This window comes from Manihot esculenta, chromosome 6, assembly GCF_001659605.2.
Source record: "Manihot esculenta cultivar AM560-2 chromosome 6, M.esculenta_v8, whole genome shotgun sequence".
Taxonomy (NCBI): Eukaryota; Viridiplantae; Streptophyta; class Magnoliopsida; order Malpighiales; family Euphorbiaceae; genus Manihot; species Manihot esculenta.
In genome coordinates, this window is record NC_035166.2 from 15,363,802 (window position 1) to 15,387,216 (window position 23,415).

At 40.1% G+C, this 23,415-nt stretch overlaps 1 protein-coding gene across 1 annotated transcript; it reads right to left on the reverse strand.

Annotated features, from left to right (window-relative positions):
* Positions 1-20,358: 20,358 nt before the first annotated feature.
* LOC110616699 (blue copper protein) lies at positions 20,359-21,734 on the reverse strand. The gene is made up of 3 exons (XM_021759159.2): positions 21,452-21,734; positions 20,967-21,332; positions 20,359-20,898 (listed from the first exon to the last, which is right to left on the reverse strand). The coding sequence occupies exons 1-3, from the start codon at positions 21,633-21,635 to the stop codon at positions 20,540-20,542; spliced, it is 909 nt and encodes a 302-aa protein (XP_021614851.1). The 5' UTR covers positions 21,636-21,734; the 3' UTR covers positions 20,359-20,539.
* Between the last annotated feature and the right edge of the window lie 1,681 nt (positions 21,735-23,415).

The following is a 23,415-nucleotide window of genomic DNA, read 5'->3' on the forward strand; positions in this document are numbered from 1 at the left end:
GATAAGCTGAATTTGAATTTCAAAATCTGAATGTACATCTTCAAGATTTGGCTTCTTAAATAAGGAAAAAGATTCTTAAAGAATTCAAAATTGCTCTACACTTTTCTTGTTTGCAACTTTTCTTATTTGGCACCTTCCTTATTTAGCACTTTCCTTAATGAGCTGAATCTTGATTTTGAATTTTGAATTCTCTTAAGGATTTGAAATTTGAATTTCAAATTACTTTTCTTATTTGGCTCCTTTCAAGTTGCACTTTGTAATACTCGGCTAGACCCCGGCATCGGAATTCCTACTTTCCGGTGGAATCTCGAATGTCGGAACCCTCTAGAAAGGTAAAATATGTTTTTTTAAAATTTTTTAACATGTTTTTATGGTTTTAAGTAAGAAAGAAATTGAGTTTTGAAAGAAAAGAAAGTTTTGAAGGGAATTGCCAGGTTCGGCCGCCGAAAGTGGCTCCCTTTTGCTGCAGCCGAATGTCAAGTTCGGCCGCCGAACGTGATAGAGTTTTGGAAGCACCTTTGGCCTCCGAAGGTGGTCTGGCCAGCCACCTATAAAAGGCCCCATGTCCTAAAATGAGCGAGCTTTCTTCTCCATTTTCGGGCAAAGGTGAGTCCATGCCCTTCCACGGTTAGTTTTGATGTTTTCCTTCAAATCGTTCATGTTTTTGATGAGCTTTAACTTGGTTTTGAAGATTTTGAGCAAAGATTGGAGTTTTGAAGCTTGGAGACCTCAAGGGTTAGTTTCTCTACATCTCCAAGCTTGGATCGTCTTTCCTCTCGATCTTCAAGAGGTAAGAGTAGATCCTCACCCTCTTCTATGTTTTAAGTAAGTTTTGAGGGGTTTCAAGGGTATATGATGCATTTTAGAGTAGATTTAAAGTGTTAGGGTTTATGTGGGTTATATGATGAAATGTATGTTATTATTTGTTAAAATGTGTTGTTGTTGGGGTATAGGTTAGTTTTAAGCTCCTAAATGCTTAAGAGTGTGTTTATGCATGTTTTTGCATGATTTGGTTTGAGTTGGAGGATTTGGGAGGCAACTTGTGCATGAGAGGCTGAGTTCTGTCATTTTGGCAGAACTCAGGTTCGGCAGCCAAAGCCATGTTCGGCTGCCGAACCTGCCTGTGGTAGCATGTTTTGGCCGCCTAAACTCGCCCCCGAAAGTTGGACTTTCGGCTCTGGAGGGGAGTTTTGGCCGCCGAAGGTGCTGCCAAAGGTGCACGAGTTTCGGATCTGGAAGGGACTTTCGGCCGCCGAAGGTGTCGCCGAAGGTGCCACCGAAGGTGGCACCAAAGGTGCATGGCTTTCGGATCTGGAAGGGGGTTCGGCCGCCGAAGGTGCCGCCGAAAGTGCCCTGTTCAGCCTTCCTTTGCATGATTTCTATAATAGTTTTAATGTGTTTTAGGGGGGTTTTTGGGGAGATATTTAGAGTTATGATAGTGTATGTTTGGTCCCTCATTTGAGTCCACCTGTGTAGGTTCGGACCCGAGGAACCGAGGACCCCAGCAGTGAGATAGCTGCTTCAGAGTCAGTCCAGTATCTGCTAGAGGTGAGTAGAACATAACTACTTATTTTCAAAGTAATGAAATCCTTTTTAGCATGATCCATGCATCACGAATGCCATGATATGTATTAGGTTGTTTTGCATTAGAATTCACGAATATGATGAATTGCATAAATTGTTGTTGATGTTGATGGATTTTGAATGACCCATTAGCCCTCAGTATGTAAGAAAGTCTAGGGCTGCCCATGCCACGCGTCCTGGCACAGTGTAAGAAATCCAGGGCTGCCCATGCCACGCGTCCTGGCACCATGTAAGAAAGTCCAGGGCTGCCACGCGTCCTGGCAATTTGTTATGATAATGAGGTAAAAAGTGGGGGTTAATGGTGACAAATTCATCCGTGATGTGAATTGTCTATGATGTGACACATTTCATGGTAGCATATTAATATAAATTGTTTTATATGTTCTACTCACTGGGCTCTAGTAGCTCACCCCTTTCCCTTAACCCCCAGGTTTGCAGGTTCGGGATAGACCAGGAGGTTAGCAAGAGTAAAGGCATAGTGTATGTAATAGTTAGTTGTGGACATAAAAGATATTGTAAAGTATTGTATAAATTTGTATTGAGGATTAGTATTGTGCTTGGCCCTAATGTATGAGAATCCCTTTTGATACATGATCTTTATATAATGCTTTACTAATGTTAAGAAATGTTAGACCAAGCTTGATGTACGATATGATGTCCCACTAGAGCATTTGATGAGGGCTCTTGTGTGGGGTTTATGTTATGATTAGATGCATGCACAGGTCAAGCTTGGTGAATGAAAAAGTTTAAAATTTGTATGTAAATGTATGATCATGTATGGGATTATCAGGTATAACAGGTTGTATGTTAGGCTTGCTACGGGTCCCGACGACCTTAAGTCGATCTGGATCCTAGCGCCAGTAGCGGTTCGGTTTTTGGGTCGTTACAGATTGGTATCAGAGCCTGGTTCATATGGTCGGACCTAGAGAGTGTCGGGCTCATAGATGTTCTAGAAAGGGCAAGCACAATAGGAAAATCATGTCCACTAGGATAGGATGTAGAGTCCTGTCTTGAATGATAATGTGAAATGGCATGATTTTATGCATGTGCATTAATGACATGTGATGTATGTGATGCGAGTTCATGTGTTTCCACATGAACCATATGATGCTGATGTTTTATGTGATGTGTTGCTTTTCAGTAATCAGAATGAGAGGCACTCGTTGATCTGCACGAATGACTGGAGTCCCACCAGAAAATGAGGGCATGGATGCCCGTCCCCCTGCATTGCCAAGGGCAATGTCTTGCAGATCTAGTAGGGAGAGAGTGTCAAGGGACCCTAGAAGGTCTTTTGATGCAAGTAGAAGAGGAGCAGTTCAGGGAGGAGTGTCAGCTGAGGGGAAAGATATGGATGTCGACCAGAGAAGGGATGGAAGTCTAGGAGTAAGCATGTCTGAAGAGGGCATGGGAGAATCTCAAGGAGGCACTCAGGCCTCGGGGTTTGCTCAACCACCCCAATACCAACCCTTCCCACAGGGCCCCGGGTATTCGATGGGAGGTACATCGGATTACCCCAGCTTTAACCCTTATCCCTCTTTCATGCCTTACCCTCCTTTCTATCCACCATACCCCCAATACCCAATGTATCCACCCTCACCTTTCTATCCAAATGTAACAAACCCTGATCAAGGGAATGTTGCACCTCCTCCACCACCCCCTGAACCTATAGCTCCTGAAGTCCAAGTACCTAAACCTAGCTCATCTGGAGGGAGCAGAGTTAAGATGACTGACTATTTGAAGCTGGATGCTCCCAAGTTCAAGACGGGGAATGATCCATTTGAGTACCTGAAGACAGTTAAAATGATTACAGATGAGTTAGGGGCAGATGATTGTAGAGCCATTCAGATGGTGGGATTCACTCTTAAGTGCAAAAAGGCCCTGAGTGGTTTAAAAATTACGTGGACCCAAGATTGGACAGTTTAACCTGGGAGGAGTTTGCTAATGAATTTGCAGGATGGGCTTTCCCTGATAGCTCAAGGGAATTGAAGATAATTGAGTTTGAACAGTTGTGGCAGACTGAGGAGATGAGTGTTGATGAGTTTACAGATAAGTTCTTGGAGCTGTTGCCGTTCGTGGAGCAAACTTATGATACGGATAAGAAGAAGGCCAAGAGGTATACCATGAGGCTTCACCCTAGGTATTCCTCCTTGATTCTTGCAGCAGAGAGGGAGAGCTTCCACACTATTGTGGATGCAGCATGGAAGATGGAGGCTAGTGCCATCATTTAGGGGACAGTTAAACAGTCAGTGGCACAGTCCTCAGGTTCCAAGACCCCAAGTAAGGGAAAGCTAGATCCCTCTTCCTTGAGTGCAGTAGCTTCAGGCAGTAAGAGGTGGAGTAGCACCACCAAAAAGTCAAAGAAGAATAAGTTCTGGAATCGCTTGAAATCAGGTCTGGGACTCGGTGGTGGCTCGAGCTCGGGTTTAGATGGTGCAGAATGTGTGAGATGTGGCAAGCTACACAAGGGAGTGTGTCGGTTTGGGACCACAGCCTGCTTCAAATGTGGGCAAGAGGGACACATGGCACGGGAGTGTCCTAGAGCACCTTTTATGGCACCATCCCAGCAGACAGCTTCTGGTAGTGTGGCTTAGCCAGTAGCTCTAGCCGTGACTCAGGGCAGTGGCAGAGGCCGAGGGAGAGGGGCAGCCTCTTCTTCAGTAGGTTCCCGAGGTGAAGGTCCATCAGCTCCAGCTCGGATCTTCACTATGACACAGCAGGAGGCGAACACGTCCAACACCGTGGTGTCAGGTAATCTCATAATTGGTTGTTCAGATGTGTATGCTTTAATGGACCCATCTCATTCTTTTATTGCTCCGAGAGCAGTAGAGAGGTTGGGTTTGATAGTCTCTGGGTTAGAGTGTCCCCTCTGGGTCAATGGACCCAAGTGTGATCCATCAGTGGCAGAGTCAGTCTGCCGGTATAGCCCAGTGTTTGTGGAGAGTAAATGCCTTCCAGCCGACCTTGTGGTTCTAGACTTGACGATTTTGATGTCATTCTAGGGATGGATTGGTTATCTACTCATGGTGCTACCTTGGATTGCAGAGACAAGGTAGTCAGGTTCAGAGTTCAGGATGGGTTAGAGGTTGTCTTCAGAGGAGACAGGAGGGGTACGCCTAAAGGTTTGATATCAGTCCTACAGGCTCGCAGGTTGCTCAGGAGGGGTTGTCAGGGGTTCCTAGCTCATGTGAGAGAGCTGGAAAGTCAGGTTAGGGAGACCGCCTCAGTGCCCGTAGTCAGAGAGTTCTTAGATGTCTTTCCAGATGAGCTTCCAGGACTACCACCTGCTAGGGAGATAGAGTTTGAAATAGAACTGATGCCTGGAACTAGACCAATTTCTATCCCTCCCTACATAATGGCGCTAGCAGAGTTGAAGGAGCTAAAGAAGCAGTTGCAAGAGTTGGTAGACAAGGGTTTCATCCGACCGAGTACCTCACTTTGGGGTGCTCCAGTACTATTGGTAAAGAAGAAGGATGGATCCTTGAGACTTTGTATCCACTACAGGCAGTTGAACAAAGTCACTACCGAGAATAAGTATCTATTACCTAGGATCGACGATCTATTTGACCAGCTAGCAGGAGCAGGTTGTTTCTCCAAGATAGATCTGAGATTCGGGTACCACCAGCTGAGAATTAGAGAGGAGGATGTGCCGAAGACGGCGTTCTGGACCAGATATGGGCATTATGAGTTCCTAGTAATGCCGTTTGGGCTGACCAATGTCCCTGCAGCATTCATGGATCTCATGAACAGAGTTTTCAGTCAGTATCTGGATCACTTTGTTATTGTCTTCATTGATGATATCTTAGTGTATTCCAGAAATGCAGAGGAGCTCATAATGCTAGATACAGTGTTCACCCTGGAGCCACCAAGATGTATCAAGATCTGAAGAGAGTTTATTGGTAGCTAGCTATGAAGAGAGATGTAATACCCGGCTAGACTCCGGCATCGGAATTCCTACCGTCCGGTGGAATCTCAGATGTCGGAAACCTCTAGAAGGATAAAATCATGTTTTTATAAAATGTTTTAATGTATCTTATGGTTTTAAGCAAAAAGGAAATTGAGTTTTAAATGAAAATGGCCAAGGAGACATTTCCAGGTTCGGCCGCCGAACGTGGGATGGTTTAGGGGGGCAAGTTAGGCTTCCGAAAGTTTCAAAGGTTCGGCCGCCGAACCTCATGTTCAGCCGCCGAACTTGCATGAGTTTTGGAGGCACTTTAGGCTGCCGAAAGGTGGTCTGCCAGCCCCTATATAAGAGCTCCATGGCCGAAACGGGCGAGTTTTCTCCCCATTTTCGGCCACGGTGAGTTCTTGCTCTCCCATGGTTCATTTTAGATGTTTTTCCTTCGATCTTTCATGTTTTAACAAGCTTTATGTTGATTTGAAGATATTTGAACAAAAGAGCGAGTTTTGGAGGCTTGGAGACCAAAGAGTTGAGATCTCTCCCATCTCCAAGTTGGATTGTCTCTCCTTTCGTTCTTCAAGAAGTAAGAGTAGATCCATAGTTCTTTTAATGTTTTAAGTAAATTTTATGAAGTTTCTTGGGGTAGAAATGCATGTGTAGGTTTATGTGGAGTTTATGGGTTTATTGTGCGTTTATGAACAATTTATGTTGGATATGCATGTTTGATGTGTTGTAGATGGGGTTTAGGATAGTTTGAATCCCCTAGGAGCTTGTATGCTTAAGTATGCATGTTGTAGAATAGGAAAATGCATGATTGAATGAGTTGGGAGGCGTTTATGCATGTTGAGTTGAGTTTCTGCCCTTTTGGGAAGAACTCAGGTTTGGCAGCCGAAGGCTCTTTCGGCCGCCGAACCTGCCTTTGGTAGCATGTATCGGCTGCCGAACCCTACCCCCGAAAGTGGACTTTCGGCTCTGGAAGGGAGTTTCGACCGCCGAAGGTGCCGCCGAACATGCATGAGTTTCGTCTCTGGAGGGAACCTTCGGCCACCGAAAGTGTCGTCGAAGGTGCATGACTTTCGGCTCTGGAGGGCCTTTCGGCCGTCGAACCTGCCGCCGAAAGTGCCCTGTTCAACCCTCCTTTGCATGATTTATGTGATTGTTTTAAGGTGTTTTAGGGGGTTTTTGGGGAGTATTTTAGAGTCATGTTTATGTATGTTAGGTCCCTCATTTGAGTCCACTTGTGTAGGTTCAGACCCGAGGAACCGAGGACCCCAGCAGTGAGTTCAGCTGCTTCTGAGTCTGTTAGAGCTTCAGCCAGAGGTGAGTGGAATACCTTATTTTGTTTCAAAGTAAATAAATAAATTCTGAGCATGATACATGCATCATGAATGCCATGAGATATACTAGGGTGCTTGCATTAGAATTCACGAATATGTTGCATTGCATAATATGTTGTTGATGTGGATGAATGTTGGATGATCCTTTAGCCGCACTACGTTATGATATGATGTGATATGGTATGGAAGACCAGTGAAGCCCATTCTACGCCCCTAGCACTATGTAAGAGAAAGACCAGTGAGGCCCATTCTACGCCCCTGGCATATTGGAATGTTATGATATGAATGTAATGTAAGAGAAAGACCAGTGAGGCCCAGTCTACGCCCCTGGCACTATTGGAATGAGTAGTGGGCTATTGGTGATAAGTTCATCCTTGATGTGAATTGTTTGTGATATGTTGCATTTCATGAAAGCATGAAATTTAAATTGAATGTTTAATTATTCTGCTCACTGGGCTTTATAGCTTACCCCTCTCTCTTAACCCCCAGGTTTGCAGGTACAGGGTAGACCATGAGGTCAGCAGGAGTAGAGTCTTGTTTTATGTAATAGCTAGATGTGGACATGAATATGTTGTAATGTAAAAGTAAAGTATTGAAATGTTATGTATTGATGCTTATGGAAGTTTAGAGTTGTGCTTGACCATAGTATGTTGTTAATCCCTTTTTAGTACATGATCTCAAATGTTTGATGATGACTATTGAAAACCAAACTTAATGTATATATGTTACCCCATTGGAGCATTGTTGAGGACTTCAGCGTGGGTTGATGATTATGATTATGCATAGTGCATGCACAGGTTGAGTTTGGTGAATGAATGGAAAGAAAGTTTTAAATTTTTATGTAATTGTTGATCATGTATGGGATTAAACAGGTATACAGGATAAATGTTTGGCTTGCTACGGGTCCCGGCGGCCTTAAGCCGATCTGGATCCTAGCGCCGGTAGCGGTCCGATTTTCGGGTCTTTACAAGAAAAGTGGCACAGTTCGTGTCCGCTTGCGAAGTATGTCAGAGGGTGAAGCTGGAACATCAGAAGCGGGCTAGAATGCTTAACCCACTGCCGATTCTAGAGTGGAAATGGGAGAATATTGCTATGGACTTCGTGGTGGGGTTACCGGCAACGTCCAACAGATTAGACTCCATATGGGTGATCGTGGACAGACTAACCAAATCTGCTCACTTTATCCCTGTTAGGAGTGGCTACTCTGTGGACAAATTGGCGCAGGTATTTGTTGATGAAGTGGTCAGGTTGCATGGGGCTCTTGTTTCAATAGTGTCTGATAGGGGACCCCAGTTCACCTCCAGGTTTTGGCGGAGTCTGCAGAATGCTATGGGTACCAGGTTGGATTTTAGCACTGCTTTCCATCCACAGACTGATGGACAGTCAGAGAGGACCATCCAGACAATTGAAGATATGCTCAGAATGTGTGTGCTAGATTTTGGCGGTTCTTGGAGGCAGCATCTACCCTTGGTAGAGTTTGCCTACAATAACAGCTATCATGCTAGCATAGGGATGGCTCCATATGAAGCTTTGTATGGAAGGAAGTGCAGGTCACCTGTCTGCTGGGAAGAAGTGGGAGAACGGTCCTTAGCAGGGCCTGAGCTAGTAGAGATCACCAGCAGAGTAGTGCCCATTATCAGAGAAAGGATCAGGACTGCTGTGAGCAGGCAAAAGAGTTATGCAGATGTCCGCAGGAAGCAAGTAGAGTTTCAGGAGGGAGATTTGGTGTTGCTCAAGGTGTCTCCTATGAAAGAGGTGATTCGTTTTGGGAAGAAAGGTAAGCTAGCTCCACGATACATCGGACCCTTGGAAATCTTGCAAAAGATCGGGAATGTATCGTACAAGTTGGACTTACCTGCTTCTATGGAGAGAATCCATCCAGTTTTTCATGTTTCCATGTTACGGAAGTTCGTGTCAGATCCGGGCAAGGTTCTTAGCGAGCCTGATGTGGAGATCCTTGGAGATCTCACCTATGTTGAGCAGCCAGTGCAGATCCTAGACACGCAGATCAGAAAGTTGAGGAACAAGGAAATCCCAATGGTGAAAGTCCTTTGGAATCACCACAACATAGAAGAATGTACCTGGGAGACACGGGAGTCTATGCTCTAGCAATACCCTCATCTCTTTTAAGGTTAGCATCTATGTGTTTATGTGTGTTTTGCCATGCTATGCTTGTTTGGTGAACATTCAGGGACGAATGTTCTTAAGGGGGGGAGAATGTAATACCCGGCTAGACCCCGGCATCGGAATTCCTGCTTTCCGGCGGAATCTCGGATGTTGGAACCCTCTAGAAGGGTAAAATATGTTTTTCTAAAATGTTTTAACATGTTTTTATGGTTTTAAGTAAGAAAGAAATTGAGTTTTGAAAGAAAAGAAAGTTTTGAAAGAAAAGAAAGTTTTGAAGGGAATTGCCAGGTTCGGCCGTCGTACCTCATGTTCGGCCGCCGAAAGTGGCTCCCTTTTGTTGCAGCCGAATGTCAAGTTCAGCCGCTGAATGTGGTAGAGTTTTGGAAGCACCTTTGGCCTCCGAAGGTGGTCTGGCCAGCCACCTATAAAAGGCCCCATGTCCGAAAATGGGCGAGCTTTCTTCTCCATTTTCGGGCAAAGGTGAGTCCATGCCCTTCCATGGTTAGTTTTGATGTTTTCCTTCAAATCGTTCATGTTTTTGATGAGCTTTAACTTGGTTTTGAAGATTTTCAGCAAAGATTGGAGTTTTGAAGCTTGGAGACCTCAAGGGTTAGTTTCTCTACATCTCCAAGCTTGGATCGTCTTTCCTCTCGATCTTCAAGAGGTAAGAGTAGATCCTCACCCTCTTCTATGTTTTAAGTAAGTTTTGAGGGGTTCCAAGGGTATATGATGCATGTTTAGAGTAGATTTAAAGTGTTAGGGTTTATGTGGGTTATATGATGAAATGTATGTTATTATTTGTTAAAATGTGTTGTTGTTGGGGTATAGGTTAGTTTTAAGCCCCTAAATGCTTAAGAGTGTGTTTATGCATGTTTTTGCATGGTTTGGTTTGAGTTGGAGGATTTGGGAGGCAACTTGTGCATGAGAGGCTGAGTTCTGTCATTCTGGAAGAACTCAGGTTCGGCAGCTCAAGCCATGTTCGGCCGCCGAACCTGCCTATGGTGGCATGTTTTGGCCGCCTAAACTCGCCCCCAAAAGTTGGACTTTCAGCTCTGAAGGGGAGTTTCGGCCGCCAAAGGTGCTGCCAAAGGTGCACGAGTTTCGGATCTGGAATGGACTTTCGGCCGCCGAAGGTGCCACCGAAGGTGCATGGCTTTCGAATCTGGAAGGGGGTTCGGCCGCCGAAGGTGCCGCCGAAAGTGCCCTGTTTAGCCTTCTTTTGCATGATTTCTATGATTATTTTAATGTGTTTTAGGGGGGTTTTTGGGGAGATGTTTAGAGTTATGATAGTGTATGTTTGGTCCCTTATTTGAGTCCACCTGTGTAGGTTTGGACCCGAGGAATCGAGGACTCCAGCAGTGAGATAGCTGCTTCAGAGTCAGTCCAGTATCTGCCAGAGGTGAGTAGAACATAACTACTTATTTTCAAAGTAATGGAATCCTTTTTAGCATGATCCATGCATCACGAATGCCATGATATATATTAGGTTGTTTTGCATTAGAATTCACGAATATGATGCATTGCATAAATTGTTGTTGATGTGGATGGATTTTGAATGACCCATTAGCCCTCAATATGTAAGAAAGTCCAGGGCTGTCCATGCCACGCGTCTTGGCACAGTGTAAGAAAGTCCAGGGCTGCCCATGCCACGCGTCCTGGCAATTTGTTATGATAATGAGGTATAAAGAGTGGGTTATGGTGACAAATTCATCCGTGATGTGAATTGTATGTGATGTGACGCATTTCATGGTAGCATATTAATATAAATTGTTTTATATGTTCTACTCACTGGGCTTTAGTAGCTCACCCCTTTCCCTTAACCCTCAAGTTTGCAGGTTCGGAATAGACCAGGAGGTCAGCAAGAGTAAAGGCATAGTGTATGTAATAGTTAGTTGAGGACATGAAAGATATTGTAAAGTATTGTATAAATTTGTATTGAGGATTAGTATTGTGCTTGGCCCTAATGTATGAGAATCTCTTTTGATACATGAACTTTATATAATGCTTTACTAATGTTAAGAAATGTTAGACCAAGCTTGATGTATGATATGATGCCCCACTAGAGCATTTGATGAGGGCTCTTGTGTGGGATTTATGTTATGATTATGATGCATGCACAGGTCAAGCTTGGTGAATGAAAAAGTTTAAAATTTTTATGTAAATGTATGATCATGTATGGGATTATCAGGTATAACAGGTTATATGTTAGGCTTGCTACGGGTCCCAGCGACCTTAAGTCGATCTGGATCCTAGCGCCGGTAGCGGTCTGATTTCCTGGTCGTTACACACTTGGCATGCTTGCTCTCCTTTGCTGCATTTTAGGCAGTTTTAGGGGCATTTTCTCTAAATTGTCTCTTTACACCATTTTCTGCAAAATAAGATTAAAATCACGAAATTAGGCAGAAAAAGTGTAAATAAACATTAATAATGTCATGATAAATTTGGTCTAAATTATGCTCTATCAGGGACCGCGTATTAATTTATCATATCCTTGCCACATGACCCTGTCTTATAGTGACAGCTCACTACCTACTTTAGGCGATTATTGTGTAACATCAGAGGTCCCCCGCTGGTCTTTAATTCTTTAAATTCGAAGGTAACAGTTGTTTTCATAATTTGGGGCACGTAGCTTGTTTAGGTTGGTCTTTCATACTCGCATCTCTTTGCCTTTCCTAGTAGTCTGATTGTGAAACGTGTCACGGTCCTAGAGTGTAAAACATACTAACTGTGCGACCTTAGTTTAGTCCACAGAACTAAGTTAGCCTCTATCCGAACTAAGCGCATGATGTCCTTGCTTTCTTCTTACTTACCATGCTGACTAGTCAGCTCTCAAATCTTGACGAGTTTCCATGCTTTCTCTAGCCCCAACCGCCCTAGGGATCTTTCGGGCATTTTCCTGTCCTAGCCAGCTTCTGGACATTTTCTAGCACTTGTGAGCTCCTTGGCATTTTCTAGCCCTAATGGGCTTCCGATCCTTTTTTAGCCCTTGCGAGCTCCTTGGCCTTTTCCAACCCTGATGGGCTTCCATGCATTTTCTAGCCCTAGCGAGCTTTCAGGCATTCTCTAACCCTTGCGAGCTCATTGGCCTTTTCCAGCCCTGACAGACTTCAATGCATTTTTTTAGTCCTGATGAGCTTTCGAGCATTCTCTAACCCTATCGAGCTTTCCGTAATCTCTAGTCCTGACTATCTTCCAAGCATTTTCTCACCCTGTCGAGCTTCTAGGCACTTTCTAGCACTAACTAGCTTCCGAGCATTTTTTTGCCCCGACCAGCCTTGGCGAGCTTCGTCATGTAGCCTTTAACGAGCTTCTAGGCATTCTCTAGCACTGCTTATCTTCCGGGCATTTTCTAGCATTGACTACCTTCTGAACATTTTCTCGCCCCAACCAGCCCTGACAAGCTTCATTTGGTAGCTTAACGAGCTTCCGGATATTCTCTAACCCTGTCTATTTTCCAAGCATTTTCTCGCCCTGTCGAGCTTTCGAGCATTTTCTATTAGTGTATTTGCCCTAGGCCATTATCTTGGACCTTTTTGTATGTCGTTTTGGTTATTAATAAAAGAGGTTTTTACTATCATTATTATTTGTTTGCATGTTACATAATAATGATTAACATCCCTGATTACTTATTATTATGTTGATAATAATAAAATATAACTAGTATGGTTATTGATTGATAATCATGAGATGATTATGTATATATTGATATAATTCAATAATCATAGATACTTGTTAGAGAACAAAGTATTGGATGGACCCGCACTGAGATCACTACATAGGTTCTTGTCATAAGTAAATCTCAAAGTAGTTATGTTTTAATCCTTTGACTTGAGATTGTCATAGTTTCCAACATAAGGACTGTTATATTTTGACATAACCAAACATTGCCTTTAATCGGACAATCATAAAGGTTATGATTGAGCATAACATAAATTATGTAGAGGATATTGAACAATCAAGATAGAATTTGTCCCTCTCTTTGAGAGAGATATCTTCTGGGCCCCTCGATAAGTGAGACTGAGAAATGCATAGCCGTGCTCAAATGAATTGATAGTATGATCAATATCATTTGAATTTATCAGTCTATTTAGAGATCGAGAAATCATAAGTTTGAACATTATAAGTTTGACATTGACCATGACTTATATTCAAACTAGATATAATGTGACAAAGGGATTAATACATGTTCTATTTATTAGGCTTTATCAGATTATCAATCCTCATATTAATTGGGTAGTTATAATGTCTTGCTAGAGGCCGCTTATGATTTATGGGCCTTGTGGGACTAGGCCTATTGCCAATTAATGTGAGCCTATTGGGTCACATACAAAAGAACGTTGTTGATGTGCTATGTCATATTAATGGGCTAAAAGCCCAAAGTCCATGAATATAATTAATAATAATAAAGTGTTATTATTATTAATATTAATTATTTATTATTATAAGATAATAATATTTAAAAGGATCTGCAGTCTATCTGTAACTGTTACAAATAAAGGACTCTATCACATAAGATATTTGAGTGTCTGCAAGATTGTGATAGTTGGTTATGAACACAACTCTATCACATAAGATATTTGAGTATCTGCGAGATCGTGATAGTGGGTTATGAACACAACTCTTTCACGAAAAGAGTTGTGGGAAAACAAAAGACTAAAAATCGGTTCTGCAAAGTGGAAGGAATATTTTTGAGAATTCGTTTTGAGTTACAGTTCGGGAGCACATAGTTTATCCATCTTGAGAGAGCTAGCACTCTAGTAGGATAGAAGACGTTCGTGTGGATACCATAGAGAGTGATCATTGAAAAAGTTGTACCATCAGTCCGTAATAGTATCTTTTCGTCGAGTCTAACAGGTTAGTCTCGTATCCTTCTCTTCGAAATAAACGAAGCACACGAATCCCGGGAAGGAAAACAGAGATTTTTAATTTTTTCACTGTGTGTTTGGGTTGCAGTAAATCTCTGGGTTTCCTAACATTTTCTTGCCTTGACTAGCTTCTAGGCATTTTTTAGCCTTCACTCGTTCGCTTAGTAGTCTGTCTTCACCAATTGTCAAAAAGTCTCACCCATCCACAATGGGTCCTGCCTTCGTTAAAAGTTTTGAATTTTTGGGAGTGCTCGTAAGAGCAGTGACAAATGCCTTGGAGACTTTCTGTGAAATGGGACTAATGCTCGGTTGCGCGGCCTGGCTCTTACCTGTCTTGTGGCCTAGGTATGAAATGCCTTAGAAATTTTTTGTGAAACGGGACTAATACACAGTTGGTCGGCCTAGTGTTTACCCGCCTTGTGGAAGTGCCTTAGAAACTTTTTGTGAAACGAAACTAACACCCAGTTGGTCGGCCTAGTGTTTACCCACCTTGTGGCCTGGGTATGAAATGCCTTTGAAACTTTTTGTGAAATGGGACTAACACCCGATTAGTCGGTCCTAGCGTATACCCACCTTGTGGCCTTGAGACTTTTTGTTGTCTTCTAGTCTTGATGGATTCCTGACTTATGACCTTATTTAGTGGGATTAACACTCAGTCTTTTTGCCTGATGGATTCTCGACTTATGGCCTTATTTTAGTGGGATTAAAACCTAGTCTTTTGGCCTGAAAGATTCTCAACTCATGGTCTTGTTTGGTGGGACTAACACCCAGTCTTTTAGTGAGTTCCTACCTTGAAATTTCTTATTTTAGTGGCTCCAATGCATGGTCTTCTAATAGGTTCTCGCCTTGAAACTTCTTGTTTTAGTGGGTCCAATGCCCAGTTTTCTGGCAGATTTCCGCCTTGAAACTTTTTGTTTAGTGGGTCTAATGTCCGGTCTTCTGACGGGTTCTTGCTTTAAAACTTTTTATTTAGTGGGTCCAATGCTCGATCTTCTAGTGGATTCTCGCCTTGAAACTTCTTGTTTAGTGGGTTCAACATTCGATCTTCTAGCGTGTTCTCACTTTGAAAATTTTGTTTAGTGGATCCAACGCCTAGTCTTTTAGCGAGTTCTCCCCTTGAAACTTTTGTTTAATGGGTTCAATGCCCGGATAGTCTTGTGGCTTTTTATGTATTTATTTTTGTTTTCACGGTCCAACGCCCAGATTATGGTCTGGCTGAAGTTGCCTTGTGCTGTGGCATGAGATGCCTTGTTATGTGGGACCAATGTCCGGATGACCTTTTAGTAGGACTAACACCCGGATGGTCTGACATAACATGCCTTGTGGCCTTTGTTCTTATCTCCACGCTTTCACCCATCCAACATTTCATATAAAAAAAAGCTTGAAGAATGCATTCTAGTTTTATAACATTTTTATAAATCACAAATATTTTTCAAACAATAAAATAAAAGATTCGATCGTATGACTTGACCAATTTCAAAACTAGGAGTTTTATCTAGGAGCTGAACATCTGTGAAATTCGAATTTTTTTTTTGGCTTTAATTTTCCTGGATTCTTAAATGAAATAGAAAGTATTATATGAGAAGCTTTATATATATATATACATATGAGTTGGTCAACATCTAAATTTTCTATTTTGCCTCTTTATTCAAACTACTCTTAGAAAACATTTTATATCCATAAGCTGCCATTCCATGCCCTTCCATTTTGGTCATCTTTTTATTTTTTTATGAGCAATGTTAAATAATCTAGAATAAGTATAATTAAATTCAATAAATTAGATCTTCAAATCACATTTATAAATATCATAGACCGATTTAGAAGTCAAATTTTGTAAAGCTTGACTTATTTCATGATGCATTCCAAAGAGAGTTGCTTCCTCTTAATATCTTCTGTATGTCATGAGATTGATGGATGGTTGTTGGATTTTGATGGGTCAGGAGGAGGGTCTCCTCCACAAAGAAAATTATTATGTGAATATGAAACTAAATTGATGATATGGCTAAAACGGAACTGTGTTGTGAGTGGTCCACTTGCAAGATAGAGAACGTGAGGTGATTGGTGCTTACGACAGTCACTTCAATGCTCAAGTCAGTAAGTTGAAGAGAATGGCGAGTATAATGTTTAGAACTTAAGAGTAGTTTGAGAGAATAACGTATCTTTGTCTCTGTGATCGTTAGTTTTTATATTATAAGAGATTGGAGTTAATTATAGTATTTCATGGAAATTTGATAATGATGTGGCCGACTCATTGGTAAGGAATCTCGCCGGCTAATTGGTCGAGGATCCGATAATTGTAGGCATAAAAGGGATTTGTTGGATTGTAGTTATTAACAATAACTTCCTTATAAAGCCTCGCCCTGTAGCTGAGAGGGTGAGTTTTGATGATCTGAATCGACCTGACCCGAGGCCGACCTGAAGCGCTCGAATCTTCTTTTCTCTCGGTTTCAGGCATTATGGTCGTATGAACCTCCCTTTCTATGGGTGGGACTGCATATTAATTTATCATATCCTTGTCACGTGGCCCTGTCTTATAGTGACGGCTCACTGCCTACTCTGAACGATTATTGTGTAACATCGGAGGTCCCCCACTGGTCTTCAATTCTTTAGATTCGAAGATGACAGTTGTCTTCATGATCTGGAGCATGTGGCTTGTTTAGGTTGGTCTTTCATACTCGCATCGGTTTCCCTTTCCTAATGGTCTGATTGTGAAATGTGTCACGATCCTAAAGTGTAAAACATATTGTCTGTGCAACATTAGTTTAGTCTGCCAAACCAAGTTAGCCTCTATCCGAATTGAGCTCACGATGTCCTTGCTTTTTTCTTATTTTCCTTGCTCACTAGTCATGTCCCAGGTCTTGACGAGTTTCTAGGCTTTCTCTAGCCCCAACTGTCCTGAGGATCTTTCGGGCATTTTCTAGCCCTAGCAAGATTTCAGACATTTTCTAACCCTTACAATCTCCTTGGCATTTTCCAACCCTGACGGGCTTTCGAGCCTTTTCTAGCCCTGACAGGCTTCCGTGCATTTTCCAGCGCTAGTAAGCTACCGAGCGTTCTTTTGCCTTTGTGAGCTCCTTGGCCTTTTACTGCCGTGATGGACTTCGGTGCTTTTTTCCAGTCTTGACGAGCTTTGAAGCATTCTTTAGCCCTATCGAGCTTCCGTATAATCTCTAGCCCTGACTATCTTCTAAGCATTTTCTTGCCTTATCGAGCTTCTAGGCATTTTCTAGTACTGGCTAGTTTTCGAGCATTTTCTCTCCTTGACTAACCCTGGTGAGCTTCATTTTGTAGCCCTAACGAGCTTCCGGGCATTCTCTAGCCCTACATATCTTCCAGGCATTCTCTAGCCCTACATATCTTTCAGGCATTTTTTAGCAATGACTAGCTTTCGAGCATTTTCTCTCCCCAACGAGCCCTAACGAGCTTCATTTTGTAGCCTAACGAGCTTCTGGGCATTCTCTAGCCCTGCCTATCTTCTGAGCATTTTCTCGCTCTGTCGAGCTTTCAGGCATTTTCTTGCCCTGACTAGCTTTTGGGCATTTTCTAACCCTTGCTAGCTCCACTCATTCGCTTAGCAGTTCGTCTTCACCAATCGTCAAAAAGTTTTGTCCACCCACAATGGGTCTCTTTCTTCACAAAAAGTTTTGAATTTCCGGGAGTGCTCCTAAAAGCAATGACAAATGCCTCGGAGAATTTTTGTGAAATGGGACCAATGCTCAGTCGTGCGGCCTGGGTATGAAGTGCCTTAGAAACTTTTTATAAAACCGGACTAACACTCAGTTGGCCGGCCTGATGTTTACCTGCCTTATAGCTTGGACATGAAATGTCTTAGAAACTTTTTGTGAAATGGGACTAATACCAAGTTGGTCGGTCCTAGCGTATACTTATCTTGTGGCCTTGAGACTTTTGTTTGTTAGGACTAACACCGTCTTCTGGCCTGACATATTTTCAACTTGTGATCTTGTTTAGTGGGACTAACACCCAGTTTTCTAGTAGAACAGATTTTTGACTTATGGCAGGACAGATTTTTAACTTGTGGTCTTATTTAGTGGGACTAACACCCAGTCTTTTGGCCTGACGGATTTCTGGCTTATGGCCTTGTTTTAGTGGGATTAACATCCAGTCTTCTGACCTGACGGATTCTCGACTTTATGGCCTTGTTTAATGGGACTAACACCCGATTTTCTATCGGATTCCTGCCTTGAAACTTCTTATTTTAGCGGCTCCAATGCGGGTCTTCTTGCGGGTTCCCGCCTTTAAACTTTTTATTTTAGTAGCTCCAATGCCCGGTTTTCTGTCGGATTCTCGTCTTGAAACTTCTTATTTTAGTGGGTCCAATGCTTGATTTTTTGGCAAGTTCTCATCTTGAAACTTTTTGTTTAGTGGGTCTAACGCCCAATCTTCTGGGGATTTCAGCCTTGAAACTTTTGGTTTAGTGGATCCAATTCCCGCACTTTTGGCGGGTTCTTGCCTTAAAACTTTTATTTAATGGGTCCAGCACCTGATCTTCTAGTGGGTTCCTGCCTTGAAATTTTTTTGTTTAATGGGTCAACGCCCGATCTTTTGGCGGGTTCTCGCCTTGAAACTTTTGTTTAGTGGGTCCAACGGCTAGCCTTCTGGCGGATTCATACTGTGAAACTTTTTATTTAGTGGGTCCAACACACAGATGGCCTTGTGGTCTTTTATAAGTTTGTTTCTATTTCCACGATCTAATACCCGAATTATGGGCTGGCTGGAGTTGCCTTCTGGCTTTGCATAGGGGTAAGCAATATTCAGTTCAAACTGAAAAAATCGATCGAATCGAATTAATTCAAAATTTTAGTTCGGTTTTGAATTTCAAAATTTTCAGTTATTTTAGTTCTATTTAGTTTTGGTCAGAAAAAAAATCAAAAAAATCAAATCGAACTGATTAGTGATAATAATATATTATTTTTAATAATGTAGAGAGATTAGATCATAATCAAGATTAAAATATTTTAATTAAATTTTAAAATACTAAAAATAAGGTGTAAAAAATAAAAGGTTTATTAAAAATTCAAACCGATAGAATCGAACTGAATCAAATAGAATCGGACCGATTCAATTTGATTTGATTTCTGATCAAAATTGATTCGGTTCGATTTTTATAAATACCAAAATTTTAATTTTCAGTTTATTCAGTTCGATTTGGTTTTGAACCGAATCGACTAAATACTCATCTCTAACTTGGCATAAGATGCCTCTCGGATGGCTTGTGGCCTTTTAGTAGGGCTAACACCCATTCTGTTCGGTAGAACTCGTATTGTGACTTTTATTATTATCTCCACACTTTTAATCATTCAACATTTCTTACGAAAAATCCATATGCTGTCATTCCATATCCATTCTTTTTTGTCATTTTTTCACATTATTTTTTATTAGCAATATTAAATAATCTAAAATAAATATAATTAAATTTAAGAAATTAGATCTTCAAATCGCATTGATAAATATCATAGACCAATTTAGAAATCAAATTTTATAAAGCTGTATACACTTTTATGTCCTTTAATTTCCTAAAGAGATGTGATATGTTCACTTATTTCATAATGCATTCAAAAGAATGTTGCTTCCTCTTAACATCTTCTGAATGTCATGACATTGATGGGTGGTTGTGGGGTTTTGATGGGTTTGGAGGAGGGCTTCCTCCGTGAACAAAATTATTATCTTTTATATTTAAAATAATAAAAAATTATAAATTTTTAATTTAAAAATTTATCTTCATATATAAACATAAAATTATAAATAATTTTATAATAACTCATTTGAATATTTTTCTTATAAAATCATTCATATTAATTGAATTGAGGGATAAATGAATTTGAAATATTATTTATCAAGATGAGACTGTACATTCAATCTATAATAATAAATTATATTAAAAATTTTAATAAAATAAATATAAGATTTCTTAATATAATAGCATGCGATAATGTGAATTAGCAGTTTAGTATTCCAAAATCTTTAAATAATTTTATGTTAATCAATACTAGTTGTTTAATAGATTATATCTATTTTAATAGTGACTAGATAAAAATTAGAAGTCAATTTTCTTAATTTTTAAATAATAGTATTTTGATTATTTCGAAAAATAATAATAATATTTTGATACTATCTTAAAAATGTTTACCAAATGATTTCAAAAAAATTTTTTGCCAAATAGGTTCAAAAAGTTACATTCTATTTCTGATATTCTATATAAGATTAATATATAACAGCAATTTAATTAAAAATAAAAAGATATAAGTTAAAAAAAATTATAAGTATGAAAAACTATTTATTATTAAATATTTTACTGTTTATTAATTGTCTGTAAATATTTTAACTAAATACGTAGTTGTTTAAAATTTTTAAGTGATTATAAATTTCAAATGTTTTAAGAATAATGAGAAATTATAAAATAATTTTTGTAAAATAATAATTAATTATGTACAAAACTAAAATGGGTTGATTCTTTTTGATAAGCTTAAGCTTAATTTTTGTTGCTCAATGCATGATGATCAAACCTTAACATCTTCTAGCTATTGTAAAATCCACAAACACAAAAATATGTATATATATCTTACAGAAAGATTATTATCTCATACAAATCTATATATAAAGTAAATCAGACCAATGAAAATGGTCTGAACCAAAATTATAATAATAGTAGTAACCACGTAGGGAACTAAACGAACTATATATATGGCTAGCTAGTGGGCGCATCTACTCTAAAACACAGCCATGGCAATGGACAATAGGGTAATAAAGACTCCAGCAATGGCTCGCGACGGAGCTGAGTTAGCTGGAAAAGGAGACGCGGTCACGGGGCCCTCTTTCACAGGACGGGCTATGCTAGAAGAAGGTGCACTACCATTTCCGCTGGTGGAGACTACTCTAATGGCTAGCTGCAGACCCAAGATGCAGTTGCGTGGATAAGTGGAGGTGAAGAAATAATCCCCAGTAGAATTTAGTAAGATCTTTGCAGGACTTGTAGACCAAACTTGAATTGTTCTACTCGTGTTGCAGGTCTCATAGGCTTCCTTGGTCACCAGTGCAACATCTTGTAGTCCATCCACAAACTTGAAAACTGAAAAAATTAATTGAAATATATCATTGAAATGAAAAATCATTCTCATCATTAATGACTTAAATTACCTAGAGTGTCTTCAATCATGAAAGTGTTCTTGTAGGCCCAAGTCATGTAAGCAAGTGCACCACCTGGAAGGACAAGCCAACCCAAGCCATCACCGACGGTGTAGGTCACTGGTGCTCTAGGAGTGACTGGCGAAGGGGCTGCATGTGGATGATGAGGTCCAGGGGCAGCAACATAGATGGCTAGTCTTTGGCCTAATGTGCAGTGTGCATAAATTGTACAGATAAAGAAGTATTCACCAGTGGTGTCTAAGGTGAAATTTGCAGGACCGGTTGTTTTCAGGGAGATGGGATTCCTTGAATTGCAGGTCAGATATGCTTCCTTTGTGACCCTTGCTATGTCTTGCGTTCCAGTAGTGAAATTGAACACTAAAAGAAGATAAAAATGAAAAAAAAAGTAAATAAATACAACTAGACACGAAAGCAATTCATTTTTTTTTTCTTTATGCAGAATTCTTCAAAACGGTGGCTGAGTTTAGCGTGCATACAGAGAACATCACCAACAGTAAAGATATTAATGGCTCCCCAAGCAGCATAAGCTAGGTCACCACCTGGAGGCACCAACCAGCCCAAGCCATCCCCAACAACAAGCGTCTCTGCTATAGAGCTGTGAACAAGTGAAGCCACTGCAATGGTTAAAATGGCTAAACTGATTACTAATTTTCTTGCCATGTCTGATCAAAACTGCCAGGAACCTGTCTTCCCCTTGCTGGTTTTTGAGATAGATTGATCAGAAAGAGCCATTTCTTGGAATGAGCTTATGCTTGTCTTAAATGGATTGGGTAGAACAAGTGTAACCTAGAAGCCTAAAAATCAAATGGGTTTGTTGGTGAGGCTTGTAATTAACTATAAATAAATGTGTGATAGTGATAGAGATGAACATAACTTGGGACAGAAGATTTTCTGTATCATTGGCTTCCTGAATTTCTTGTGCAATTTTAGCTTCATTTGTCGGATTGAAATCAGATCACGATTGCACATATGTCAATGATATATTTTGCCGCGTTTTGGGAGTATCTTCACTTCGAAAATTTATTGATTTTAATACTTTTTCTTTAGATAGTCTAATTTTCTGGCTAATTCATTCTTGGTGATGTTTTTCCCCTTTGTGGGTTTTTTTTTTCGTCCCTTGTTGGGTTGAGGCTTTTTTTAAATTATGTTTTACCCATTAATGAACTTTTTAATAGTAATATTTCAAAACAAAAGTACTATATATAGTTTATCTCATTTATTTTCCTTTTTTACTTTGAATCTAAAGATAATAATATTTTATCAATAAACTTTAGTAGTGCAATCCATTCTTTTTTAACTTTGACAATGTAAATTAACACTTGATCATAATTTATATATTTTTTTATAATTCGTAAAATTACATCTCTAAATCAAACTATAAATAGTAAAAATTAAACGTCTTAGATGTAAATCAAACTATAAATAGTAAAAATTAAACGTCTCAAAAAAGTCAATAATGCTAGAGTTAAAGAAAAAAGCTTTCCAAACAATAGATGATACTTGATATTTCGATATTCAAAAAAAGTGAGATTATAGAATGCGAGTATAAGTTTAGTCTGAGAGATCACGTATTCTCTCTTTATTCCTTTTATCCTTTGTTATTACAGTGCTATTTGTCTCTGTCTTTGTTACTACAGTGTCATTTGTCTTTATCACGTAGACTCGTATATACGGACGTACCTGTTTGTCTATTCTTATCAGGCGGTCATTTAATTTTCCTCCGACGCACATGCTGATAGGGTCGTGACGTAGCCGAACCTGCTATCCTACTTTCCGTCACATCATGCGAACTAGACTTTTCTCTAACGAGTCCAAGCCTTAGATCAGTCAGGGAGCCATGAGCCCACGGGTGAAGTGCATATGACCCAAATCATCAGTTAACTTAATAGGCCCTTGCTAGGCGTCAGAGTTTTTTTTTTAAAATGCTTTTAGAAATTGATTAAATTCTGAATCAAATCAAAATATTTTTTTTTAAAAAAAGTGACTTTAATAAATTTTCAATTCGTTTATATTTATCAACAAAAAGATACCATTTTCATTTTTTTTTTTCCACTTTCACTCTCTCTAAATGAGATTTCACTCACCATTTCCTAAATTCAATTCGGGCAGAAATTTCAACATTATTATTTTGTAATGTTATGGAAGAAAGAAATTATGTCAAAATCGGCCTAACAAAAGGTGATAGTATTAGTTAAGATGAGGTTAGGTAGATAGATGCATTTAACTTTGATTTAATTTCCCTTTCTGCAAGTCTTCATTCAAAATTGAGAACTTACTGAATTTTTTTAAAAAGGATGAGTCAGATCTTGACTCTATCCACAAGCTTACCTAAACTCATTTATCCAAAATAATTCACAACTTTTTTTTGAAACAATTCATAATCCTTTTTAATTTATATAAAACTTAAAATGATTCAAATTTAAATAATTCATGAGGGTTT

Coding starts and splice junctions, on each gene's coding strand:
- LOC110616699 (XM_021759159.2), bottom strand. CDS start 21,635: ATGGCAAGAAAATTAGTAATCAGTTTAGCCATTTTAACCATTGCAGTG. Junction 21,333..21,451: donor TACTGTTGGTGATGTTCTCT/GTATGCACGCTA, acceptor ATCTTCTTTTAG/TGTTCAATTTCACTACTGGA. Junction 20,899..20,966: donor CATGATTGAAGACACTCTAG/GTAATTTAAGTC, acceptor TAATTTTTTCAG/TTTTCAAGTTTGTGGATGGA.